General features: G+C 35.7%; 1 protein-coding gene across 7 annotated transcripts in view; it reads right to left on the bottom strand.

The window, feature by feature from the left end:
• Nucleotides 1-8,357: 8,357 nt before the first annotated feature.
• Nucleotides 8,358-13,028, bottom strand: part of TRPC1 (transient receptor potential cation channel subfamily C member 1) — a 66,033-nt gene continuing 61,362 nt past the window's right edge. For 6 of the 7 annotated variants that reach the window (XM_043595222.1, XM_043595219.1, XM_043595223.1 and 3 more), the window contains 3 exons: nt 12,022-12,223; nt 11,266-11,460; nt 8,358-10,284 (listed from right to left, as the gene is read on the bottom strand). In XM_043595222.1, coding sequence (XP_043451157.1) covers nt 10,057-10,284; nt 11,266-11,460; nt 12,022-12,223 — 625 coding nt within the window. In that variant the 3' untranslated portion in view covers nt 8,358-10,056. Of the gene's footprint in view, nt 10,285-11,265; nt 11,471-12,021; nt 12,224-13,028 lie in introns of those variants that run through there. The other variant, XM_043595224.1, reaches the window with a different exon arrangement.

A 13,028-nucleotide genomic window follows, 5' to 3' on the forward strand; every position in this document is an offset into this window, starting at 1 on the left:
TTGCAAAGTTCCCAAATCTTAAATTCTGTTACATTACTTACCTTACTCAAAGGTTAACCTTAGTTGAAGACATTTATCTTCTTTTTTTCTTTCTGTAGGAAAGTGCTACTGGGCTCCCATTATACCTTCCAGACTGCTGAAATGAAATAAACTAATAATAGAAATCTTTAAAGAAAAGCCTTATAATAGAACAGCTACAGATTAGTCCTTTTTTTTAAGTTTATTTATTTTTGAGAGAGACAGACAGCAGAGTGGGGGGAGGGGCAGAGAGAAGGGGAGAGAGAATCCCAAGCAGGCTCTGCACTGTCAGTGCAGGGCTCGAACTCACAAAGCTGCAAGATCATGACTTGAGCTGAAACCAAGAGTTGGATACTTAATCAACTGAGCCACCCAGGCGCCCCAGTAATTTTTTTTTTGTAATTTTTATTTCTTTTGAGAGAGAGAGAGAGTGCACATAAGAGAGAGAAAGAGAGAGGCAGAGAGACAGGGAGACAGAGAATCCCAAGCAGGCTCCATGCTATCAGTGAGGAGACCAACTAGGGGCTCAATCTCACAAACTGAGATCATGACATGAGCTGAAATCAAGAATCAGACACTTAAATGACTGAGCCAGCCAGGCTCAGATTAGTAGTTCTAATGCAAATTAAGTAATATTGCCAGAAACTCCAATTGCTTGAATTCATGGACATATTTATATACATGCCAACAAATTTGCAAAAAAAATCTTCAAGTAGAAAACAAACATTTAAAGAAGTGTGTGGCAGTGAGAGAGCTTGCCCTAAGTATTCTAAGGCCCTTATATTGAGAGAGAGAAGGATAAAAATACTACTTTTAGAACTTTGAGAACTTAAGCCTTTATACTGAAACATCTAGGGAGGGGCGCCTGGGTGGCAGTTAAGCATCCGACTTCCGCTCAGGTCATGATCTCGAGGTACCTGAGTTCCAGCCCCACGTTCGGCTCTGTGCTGACAGCTCAGAGCCTGGAGCCTGATTCAGATTCTGTGCCTCCCTCTCTCTCTGCCCCTCCCCTGGTCATGCTCTGTTAATATTAAATATTTTAAATATTAAAAAAATATATCTATGGCAACTATAAGAGACTACATAGTTTGAAATTTTTAAACTAGCAGAGAACAAAAAGAAGGCAAGACATTAAAATGAAATCAGGGAAAATATCACAAAATTTGATGACAGAAATACAAATGTACTGGGGCGCCTTGGTGGTTCAGTCAGAGCCTGGAGCCTGTTTTGGATTCTGTGTCTTCCTTTCTCTCCACCCCTCCCCCCACTCACGTTCTGTTTTTCTTTCAAAAATAAACACTAAAAAAAAATAACAAATCTCAACAAATATCAAAGCATAAGTATCATATGGACATCCTTCTCCAAAAATAATGAATAGTGAGAAATTAATAACAAAAGTAAACAATAGGAAAACAAGAAAAAAAACCTGATATTGGAAATTGAGAAATGTGCTTTTAAATAACTTATAATAAAAAGGAAATTATAATGGAAAGTATTAAGTATTAAAAACTGAATAGTAGAAACACTAAATTATTTTTAAAATGTTTATTTTTGAGAGAGAGAGCACAAGTGAGGAAAGGGCAGAGAGGGACAGAAGATCTGAAACAGGCTTCTGTGCTGACAGCAGAGAGCCTGACTTGGGGCTTGAACCCACAAACCACCAGATCATGACCTGAGCCAAAGTTGATGCTCAACCAACGGAGCCACCGGGGTGTCCCTAGAAACATTAAATTTAAAAATGTGTAGAGGAACACTTCAAAGTACACTTCAAGTAACACTTTAAAATTTATAAAATTAAATGACATTATAAAAGGGTGAAAAATAATTTGTGAATGACACACATTAGGATGTTAGTAAAACAAGAACACACTAAACTTTTAAAAGGTAGAAGGAAATAAGAACAGAAATTGAGTAAAACGGTAATCATAAATACATAAAATTAACAGCCAAAAATGGATTCTCCAAAATGACTAGTAATTGACAAAATTCTTACAAGATTAAGCAAGAAAAGAAGTAAAAAGAACAAGAAAACAATTTAGGAATAAAAATTTCTGCTGATGTTATAGAATCTTAAAAGGTAACAAAAGGGTCTTATGAACCACTTCATGTAAATATATTTGAAAACTTAGATGAAGTGGACAAACTTCTAAAGGGGGGAGGTTACTTAACTCACTCAAGTAGAAACAGAATGCCAAAATTGTCCTATAACCATTAAAGAAATCCAAATCGTAACTATAACTCTTTATTCAAATAAAACCCCAGGTCCAGATAGTTTTACTTAGAAAGTGGACCAAACATCCAAGGGACAAATACTGCCAATCTCACATATACTATTCCAGAATATAAATAAAGAAGTCACAGATAGCAATTCTTTTTATGAAATTGGTATAATCTTAATACCAAAACTTGAGCAAACAGAGGATCCAGTCTGATTTTACTTACGAACATAGGTGCAAAAAGAAAATAATTATCAGACAAAATCCAACAAACAAAATAGAACACAATCAAGTTGGGTTTATCCCCAGAAACACGTGCTCGATTTACCATTAGGGAATCAATGTTCACACTTCACTGCGCTAATAGATCTGCTATGCCAACTAGAGAGATTTAGGTGCAACTAAACATTCAGACTCCTAAGAGAACCACAGGCCTTTCTCCCTGGGGTTCAGCAGGATCCCCAAAAAGCTATAGCACAAGGATCAGAGCTTAACAGGACAGGGTCAGACTTTCTACTTTAGGAGCCTGTGCAGCATTCTGGCAGCAGTTCACACAACCAGATCACATGAGCTCTTTTCTTTGGCCTTCCTAGATAATGTCTCAGATGCCAGGAGACTTGACTCATGTAAGGCGGGTGCAGACACTCCAACTTTAAGTTCATATCTCCTCAGAAACCAGTATCTCTTGTATGAACTCCATAGGCATAACTTCCAGACACCTCAGAGGACATGCCTCCTTTTAAGAGTTACATGCTCAGGAAGACCTAAAGCTGCAGGTCCCCTATCAGGTATTTATAGTTCAATTATAGTTCCTCATAATCCAATGCAATTTACCAACCAGGGTTCATTTATACCACAAATAAATTTGTCTAGCAACATAGTTGACATGCTGTAATATCAGATTACTAAGTAAATTAAGCTGGAGTTAAACACAGGTCAATTCTTTTTTTTTTCTAATGTTTATTTACTTTTGAGAGAGAGACAGACAGAGTGAGAGGGGGAGAGGGGCAGAGAGAGGAGGAGACACAGAATCCGAAGCAGACTCCAGGCTCTGAGCTGTCAGCATAGAGCCTGATGCGGGGTTTGAACTCACCAACTGTGAGATCATGACCTGAGCCACCGCTTAACCGACTGAGCCGCCCAGTTACCCCAAACACAGGTCAACTCTTAACGGGGAGGGAAGGTTTCTTAGCCTTACTTGCAATATATTAAAGGAGAAAAATCATTTGACTTAACAATGCAGAAAAGCATTGGATATAATTCAATATTTATTCAAGACAAAATAAACATTGAGGAAACTAAAAACAGAAGAGCTTCCTTATGCTGATGAGAAAACCTCCAGCAAATGGTGACATATTGAAAGCATTTTAATATCAGTGATAAGACAAAAATGCCTGAAGTCAACATTTCTACTGGTGAGCCTAGCCAATGTAGTTAGGAAAGAAAAATAAATGACATTGGACAGGAAGAAGTAAGACTTTTATAATGCAAATATGATATAATTCAAATAGAAAACCCCAAAACCCTGCGGGTAAGTGATTAGAATTGATAGTTTCACAAGTCTGTTCCTTAGATGTGTATATAACCCCTGACCCAAGGACAAAACATTGAATTTTTAAAAATCGTTTATAATTAAGTATCTTGAATTAAATATGTGAGGGTCATTATTCATACACAAACAGCCTCTTTTTAACATAGGATGTACAAGTGTGAGAGCGTGCATGGATGTATAGAATTGGGTATTCAGACAGAGTAGCTCTGGGACATACATAGAGATTTGGTCTGAAGAATTTTAAAGTTGTTATTTAATATTCTAATGTTTAAGTCATGGGGATGAAAGGTACAGCATAGGGAATATAATCAATGGTACTGTAACAGTGTCGTATGGGGATAGATGGTAACCACACTTGTGCTGAGCATAGCATAATGTATAAACTTGTCGAATCACTCTATTGTACACCAGAAAACTAATGTAACATTGTGCGTCAACTGTTCTTCAATTTAAAAAAATTTAAAAACTGGACTTCTTTGTTTTTGTAATTTATTTCTTCCTCTAAAAAACAAAGTCAACAATTAGGCTTAAAAAGGCTAAAATTTGATTATAATTTTGAAATGTTATATTTTGCTTCAGGGATATTCTGATACTAAGATTAGGTTACATTAAAAAAAAATTAATGCGTATTTATTTTTGAGAGAAAGACAGAATGCAAGTGCGGGCACAGAGAGGGAGACACAGAATCTGAAGCAGGCTCCAGGCTCTGAGCTGCCAACTGTCAGCACAGAGCCCGACGTGGGACTTGAACCCATGAACCGCCAGATTATGACCTAAACCAAAGTCAGATGTTTAATTGACTGAGCCACCCAGGTGCCCCAAGATTAGGTTACATTTAAACAGTGAGATGAAGTTTTTGAGAACAGAAATATATTAAGAAAATTTACAAACTTAAAGATTTCATAAAGCTGATCAATTTATAAGAAATTAGTATTAACAGTGACATAATGCAGTTAAGAGCTTCCTGGACAAAGCAGACAAAGACTTGTATTCTCCTTCACAGTGTATCAGTGGGAGAACTTTCTGTTTCCTTATCTGTAAAATGAAAAAGTTGAATTGGATCCTGAGATCCCTTACAGATTTTAAATTGTTTCTAGATCCTTGAATAACCAAATTGATCAGGGTATAAAATTGCACAGAAATAAAATCATTCAGTTTCTCCATTCTAAACCCTTGGTCCCTCCATGCCTTGGCTTATGTTTTGGGTGGACTGACTCCTGATTTTTTTTTTTTTTTAAAGTATTTCAATGTTTATTCATTTTTGGGACAGAGAGAGACAGAACATGAACGGGGGAGGGGCAGAGAGAGAGGGAGACACACAGAATCAGAAACAGTCTCCAGGCTCTGAGCCATCAGCCCAGAGCCCGACGCGGGGCTCGAACTCACAGACCGCGAGATCGTGACCTGGCTGAAGTCGGACGCTTAACCGACTGCGCCACCCAGGCACCCCTCCTGATTTTTTATATATGCTTACTACCTCACAGTCCTTCTTTTCCCTCCTAATTCTTCCTCATCTCATTGGTCTGTTTCTGTCCTTGGTCATAAATTAAGTCTTTAATAAACTATTCATTTAGAAAAGCAAGGCCTTTTAAGACATCTTAAATTCCACTCTGTGACCAAGATGAACTTACAATGAGAAATAAATAAAAAAAGTAAAGCTTTGGGATATATCTTACACAAACAATAAATTGAGCTCAGGATCTCAGGTCAGTCATGAATCAGTCTTAGACAAATTACTTAAAATGGCGATTTTCTCACCTATAAAATGAGAAGATTGAAGTAGGTGATCTAAGTCTTCTTCCAACCCAATTTGCTGAAATAAGTTCTAGAACACACAACTGTTACGTAAGTATCTAGGATATTACACAAGCAGATAAAGCTAAATTTTCATTCAACAAATTTGTGCCATTCACCATCAACAAAGTACTTAAGCTGAGGATATAGAGAATATGAGAGCTGCTTCTGTCTAGTTTTATAACTTAGAAAAAGGAAATCCTCTGTATTAAAATGACCATTATAGAAAATACAGTGACTGTTTGCTATTTCCACTGAAATATTAAGGGGAGAGGATGAGTTTAAAATATCTAAAATTTAGAATATTAAAATAACCTCACAAAATTAATTAAATTTCTGGATGAGCTACTGAGGCAGCTCCTTAAAATTCTTTTCACATAGCACTTGATAATTTTAATATCTTTCAACAAGAATAATTTGCCTAAAATTGAAGGATGGATTAAATATCTTTTCTAATGAAGAGACAGATACACCCTAGAATGCAGGATGAAGAAAACAGAGCTTACCTGTCATTTATGTGGCTGAAAGTTTTTTTGTTTATTTTGAGAAAGAGTATGTGTGTGCATGATCAGGGGAGGCGCAGAGATAGAGGGAGAGAGAGAGAATCCCAAGCAGGCTCCCTGCTATCAGCAAAGAGCCCGATGCGGGGCTTGATCTACGAGTCATGAGATCATGACCTGAGCCAAAACCAAGAGTCGGACCCTTCACTAACTGAGCCAGTCAGGCGCCCCACCATTAATATTTTCTTAATGTAATTCTGAATAATTAGGCCCAATTGGTTTACTCCTCATGACCTATAATCTCAGCCTATTTGGATATTATAAATGTATTTTTGGAGGAAAACAAAAATTTCAAGGTTAATGCAATTCTAATAAAAACCACCTTTTTTGGTAGAAATTGATAGACCAATTCCAAAATTTATATGACAGAGGAAGAAAGCTAGAATAGCCAAAATTATTTTGAAAAAATAGTACAAAATAATTTACCTTGGCATTTATTACTATATTTCACCCCACTGTGTTGTGTTAATGATGGGCTACTAACTTGCATAAGCACTGTTTTCTTTGGACTAATAATGATTTAGGCCTACTGTTATTTTTTTCTTTTAGTAAGTTGTAGGCTTATGTATTTTTTTCAGGTTAATGAAGCATAATTTGTATTCATTAAAATTCACCCTTTTTAAGTGTACCTTTTGATTATGCAATCAGGCTTCTCCCACTAGATCTTAATAACCAATGGTCTGATTTGGGTTTCCATAGCTTTTTTTTTCTAGAATGTCATGTAAATGGAATCATACTGTATGTAGCCTTTTCATCACTTAGCATAATACTTCTAAGACTCATCTATGGGGGGGCTTGGGTGGCTTTGTCGGTTAAGCGCCTGACTTTGGCTCAGGCCATGATCTCAGTTCTTGAGTTAGAGCCCCATGTCAGGCTCTATGCTAACAGCTCAGGGCCTGGAGCCTGCTTTGGATTCTGTGTCTCCCTCTCTCTCTGCTCCTCCCCCACTCGCACTCTGTGCGTGTCTCTTTCTCAAAAATAAACAACCATTAAAAAAAAAAAAAAAGACATATGTTATTGCATAGATCGGTAGTTTGTCCCTGTATTAACTTGGCTAGGCTAATTTATGTTTCCCAGAATTTTCTTTCTTACATACCCTTAGGGTAAACCACAAGGCACACTGTTTGTTTTTGTTTTAAGTTTATTTGGGGGGGCGGGGAGGGGGGAGGTAGAGAGAAGGGGGGTGGAGAGAGGGAGAGGGAGAGAGACAGAGAGAGAGAATTCCAAGCAGGCTCTGTGCTGTCACCACAGAGCCCAACACAGGGCTCAATTTCACAAACTGTGAAATAATGACCTGAGCCAAAATCAAGAGTCAGAGGTTTAACCAACTGAGTCATCCAGGTGCCCCACAAGACACATTTTAAAGTGAAATTTGAAGGGCAGAAGTGAAGAGGCAGTGATCTCATTTCTTATGCAGGCACTTTTGTAGCTTGAACATGGGGTAACTTACCTGCTGGCTCAACTTTTGGGGTGGGACAACAGTCTGACCTACATTGTTTCACCTTTCCTTGGATCCTCCTTCAGCTTCTTGGACTCCTGGGCCAGGTGTGTATTTAGCAACCTGGCAAAAGGCAACTTTTCACACAGGATACACACATCGTCAAAGTTGGAGACAGTAAGAAGTGACACAGGTCTCAGTGTCAACTGCCTACCATGTGAACTTTAACTCTAGCATTAGATGCAAACAATAGACTCACAGAGACTGCTTAACCAACTCCAACGTGTAACAGCAAATCCCTGTAAACAAATCACTATACAAATATCCTAGTAGTTCTGCTTCTCTGACTGAACTCTGATACAATTCTTTTGTATAACCGAGTAAATAAATACCTACCATACGGATGTACACCTTGTTTATCCATTCACCAGCTGATGGACATTTGGCTGTTTTCAGCGATCTAGTTTGGGATCATGAATAAAGTTGCTATAAATGTTCACAGACACAGGTCTTTGTGTGAACATATTATTTCAAAACATGGTATTTATAAATACAAGAAATAGCTAAAAGAGTTCAATATGTTTGCCACTGGAGGTGGAAAGGGGCACAGAGGGGTCCGATGTTGATGTTTTACATTTTAGATCTTTCTAACCATGATTTAAAAAAAAAAAATACACTGAATTGTACACTTTCAAAGAGTGAATTTTATGCCATGTGAATTATATTTCAACACAAAAGTATAAAAGTATATGATAATACAATAAACAGATCCCACCAACTTATAATCTAATGTCAAGTTTTATTTACCTTTTTTCTTACAATATGCTGTCATCCAAAATATACCTTATAAGTAATTCATGCATACAGTAGGCACTCTATAAATATTTTGATTTAATAATTAGGTATTTTTTAGAATGACTAAAAATCCTGATGTAAAATCCCAACTGGGAAGTGCATAATCCCATTGTAGACAAAATATATAACTTTACAATAAACATTTTTATAAGAATTTGCCCCAAAGAGGGAACACTTACAACTTGGAAATTAAAAAAAATAAAAAGTAAAAAGCAAGATGAAGCATAATACTAATATATTTAGACAATGACCCCCCGGACCAGTGGGGCTTACAGACCTAGGGTTACCTGCACCCTGTGGCCTTAACACCATCTGAAATTCAGTTAAGAAGATAATTATATACCTAATAACCTCTTAACTGGAAATGCTGCAAGAAAATACAAGCAATAGCCTGTGAAACTTTTTTAACTACATCCCTCACATGAATGCAGGAAAAAAATTTTTACTACATATCTTATTCTCCAATTTAAAAAAATCAAGACTTTTTATCTTAAGCAGTAAGAGTGATCCACAAATAAGCAAGAAGTCACTTTTATAGAAGCTATGTTAAATTCTGTGGAAAATACTTTGGGAGATTAGTTCAAGAACCTTAGTCCAAATATAAATAAATCCTCGCATTAAAGGGTCTTCCAATTTACAAAAACAAAACACGCTGTGACTACATATGATAAAGTATCTTCTAAATCCTTATTTTGGGTTAGCTTTATAACTATGAACAGTCACTCCAAACTGAAAAATGAAAAAGACTGTAGCACTATTATGATAAAGAAAAATTAAAAGCCACCAAATGCCTAACCTTAGTGAAATACCTGTGCAAACCTATAAACATACTCAAATACTCTATTTCTATAAAATGAAAAGTCTACTGACTATATCTTTCAAAAACTATATAATTCCATAAAAATTTAAATATATAGACTATACCAATACATGGAAATGTATATATAAAATACTATTAAGTGAAAAACCAAAAATATAAAGTGAATACAACCATGTAAAAGTAAATATATTACAATAACAAAAACTGTGAAGTGACTTAAAATTTATAGAGACATAAACAGATTCAAATATCCATTAGAGGTTTTTCTTTGTTACTTAAGATTATAACAAAATAAAAAAAAATAGACTATTATTTTAGATTAAACTATACTCCTAAACAATAAATACTGAACTAATGTGAACTCCTAAAACAGAGATTTTAAAAACCATGACTTAACTATATTTCAAGTGTATCCTATGGATGGAGACCAGCACACATTTGCTGATCTTCACTTTACAAAACCTTCTGGCAATGTGCACAATTATAACTGCCCTTCTTAAACATAAAAAGAAAAAAATTTAAAGCACTGTTCAAGTAAGAAAACCAAGCAGCATGCTAACAAAATCTATCTACTTAATCTGTTTTGCACCTGCAAAAAAGCTACTAATAGAGGGTTTAAAAAAACTAATCCTATATACATATTTTACATAATATATTTATGCTATAAATATTTTAAAGAATGGCTTTTACATAATTCTTCATTTTAATTCAATATATATCTTACTGATTTAATTGCAAATTATGCAAATCCAATCTTTCAGATTTATTATTGAAAATTATTCTCTACATGGTTTAGAAAATGGTTAATTTCTTGGGTAAAACATAGCATATTTAGAAGTCCGAAAGCCAAGTAAATCCCTTATTTCATTTCGGAATTTTGAAAGATCTTGGCGTAGTTCATTTAGATTTTCCACGGTTGCCTGATCTGTACTTTGCATCTTTTGTCTCATGGATGTCAAGTAACGATGCACTAGGCAGCACATCACTTTTTGGTAGTTTTCATCTCTCTTTTGTTTCAAATTTCTCCATTCCTTCAAAACAAACAATTATATGATACAATTTTATAAACAATATTTAAATGAGGTGAATTTTTAAGATTTTTCACAGATACAAACACGTTTTATTGGGCTATATTTTTGGGACTATGTGTTACAAAATAATATTCATCACTTGTTTAAAACAGATACAGCCTGCCTATTTGTTTTATTCATTCACCTATATGCTTCTCTGGATTTAAAAATATTCTTAGGAATCCTCAATTTATAGGAAGGATTAGCAAACTACAACCCACAGGACAAGTACGTCCTGTTTCCTATTTTTTAATGGCCTGTGAGCGAAGAGTGGTTTTTTACAGATGAATATTTATAATTAATTTGATGATAGGGAATACTGATTTTGAGACCCAATTAAACAAAATGTTATTCCCCCCCAAAATGGAATTCCATTCTTTTCATTAGATCTGTATTACAAAAAATTATTAAATTATTAATTAATGTTACATTTTAAATTTCACCAATAAAAATCTTGTGGAAATTTGTGCTCTTTCTTGTTATATTACTTATTATAGTCAAAGTATTTTTGATTTTGTCTCAGTCTGCTAAGTCCAAAAGATTTACTAATAGGCCCTTTAAAGAAAAGTTTGCCAACCTCTGGTTTATAGCAACATGAACTGAATTATTCATGTAATGAATAACTTTCAAGAAAAACTAGAAAAATGAGATGGCTCCAGTAGTCAATCTTTATCTATGCTGACAGAATTGGCATTCTAAATATTTCCCATGTTTTAAAACTTGAGACAAGATTTCATAAAAAAAAAAAAAAAAATCATAGCTCTATCTCTCACATATTGAATCCTTACTTTATGTTAGATACTATGCCATGCATTAGGGATATATGAGTAAAAAAAAAAATCAGACAGTCCCAGGCCTTAAGGAGCCTGCATATTTACACTCTAGGAAACATCAGTGATTAGGAATTGTTAAAATTTCCAAGTTGCAATTTTAATATCTTACCTTTAAACTGTTTTGCCGTTTAACCTTGCCTTTTGATGTATGAGAGCAAATCCACTTACTGAGGCTACTAATCATATAGCAAATAGTCTTTGGTGAAGGAATAATATTGAAAGGTGGGGGTAATGTACATTTGTCATCAAAGTAGCTAAGCCACAACTTTGCTCGAGCAAACTTCCATTCCTTGTCTTCATGATTCTGTAAGAGCCAAATGAAAAAGCAACACAGAATGTGAACACACACACACACACGGGGGAGGGAAGAGCAAAGGAGAGAGAGATGTGGAGGGGGGGGGATATCATTTTACATGGTCCAAATGTTTGATGTCCAAATGTTTACACAGCTTGTAGGTAAAAATTTGGTTCAAGAGTTGTAGTTAATATACATTACTTACATTTAAAAAATCTATATTTAGGGGCGCCTGAGTGGCTCAGTTGGTTAAGCATCCAACTTCAGCTCAGGTCATGATCTCGCGATTCAGGAGTTCGAGCCCTGTGTCAGGCTCTGTGCTGACAACTCAGAGCTTGGAGCCTGCTTCAGATTCTGTGTCTCCCTCTCTCTCTGACCTTCCCTCACTTGTGCGCTCTCTCTCTCTCTCTCTCAAAAATAAATAAAAACGTTAAAAAGTTTTTTTTAATCTGTATTTAATTTTAAAATAATACTAATCCTTAATTCTTATAATCTTTGGCTGCCTTATCTACTACATACATTTGGTATGATCTGAAAGAATATAAAGTTTTTACAAGAATGAATACTTACTGCTATCAACTGAAAGCTTTTATGAAGCATTGCCACCAGCAGCTTGGTAAGCACAATCACAACCACGACATTGTATGTCCCAACAATAACAGCTCCAACAAAGGACTGCAATTCTTCTCCATAACTAAATCTTGTGACAAAGATTGCCACGTGTGCTAAGGAGAAAATATACCAGAACAAAGCAAAGCAAGTGCCAATGAACCTGTAAAGACAATTACATTTCTGTTTAAAAGAAAATTAAAGCACTTAATTAGCAAAAATGAAGAACTCATTCATATTAACATTCCGTAAGTAAAACATTGATAATCCAAGAATACATTTTAAAATGAATGAGATTGAACCCAACAGTTTACATATGTCTTAAACAAAGAAATACACTTAAAAGGATAAATTACTTTGTTTAACCTTCTACTGCTTTTGTATTATCAACATAGCAGCCTCTAAGACCCTGTTTGTGCCTAATTAGATGTTGCCATTCCTTTGCTTAAAAACTTCAAATGGCTCTCAATCTCAATAGCCCAAAGTCCTTACAAAGATCACAGATCAACAACATTCTACATGATCCTCATTACCTTTTGGACCCCATCTCTTACAACTTGCCCTCATTCACTACATTCCATCCACAGTGGCCTCCTGGTTTTTCCTTGAACAGCCAGCCACACTCCCATCCCAGGGCATTTGCCTTTGCCATTCCTTGGATCGGTGAATGCTCTTCCTCCAACTCCACACTCCCATCCCAGGGCATTTGCCTTTGCCATTCCTTGGATCGGTGAATGCTCTTCCTCCAACTATCTTCTTCATGGCTTGATCCTTCATCAACTTAGTATCTTTACCTGAATGTCATCTCTTGTGAGGCCTTCCCTAGTCTATTTAAAATTGCAACCTCTCACACATAGGGAGAAGCCTGGCCAAGCTTTGTCTCTTTGGTCCTTTTTATTGTGTAATATGTATTTTATTTCTCTTTTTATTGACTATATCACCTCACTGTAATATAAACTCTATGAGGC

This window comes from Prionailurus bengalensis, chromosome C2 (assembly GCF_016509475.1).
Source record: "Prionailurus bengalensis isolate Pbe53 chromosome C2, Fcat_Pben_1.1_paternal_pri, whole genome shotgun sequence".
Lineage (NCBI taxonomy): Eukaryota > Metazoa > Chordata > Mammalia > Carnivora > Felidae > Prionailurus > Prionailurus bengalensis.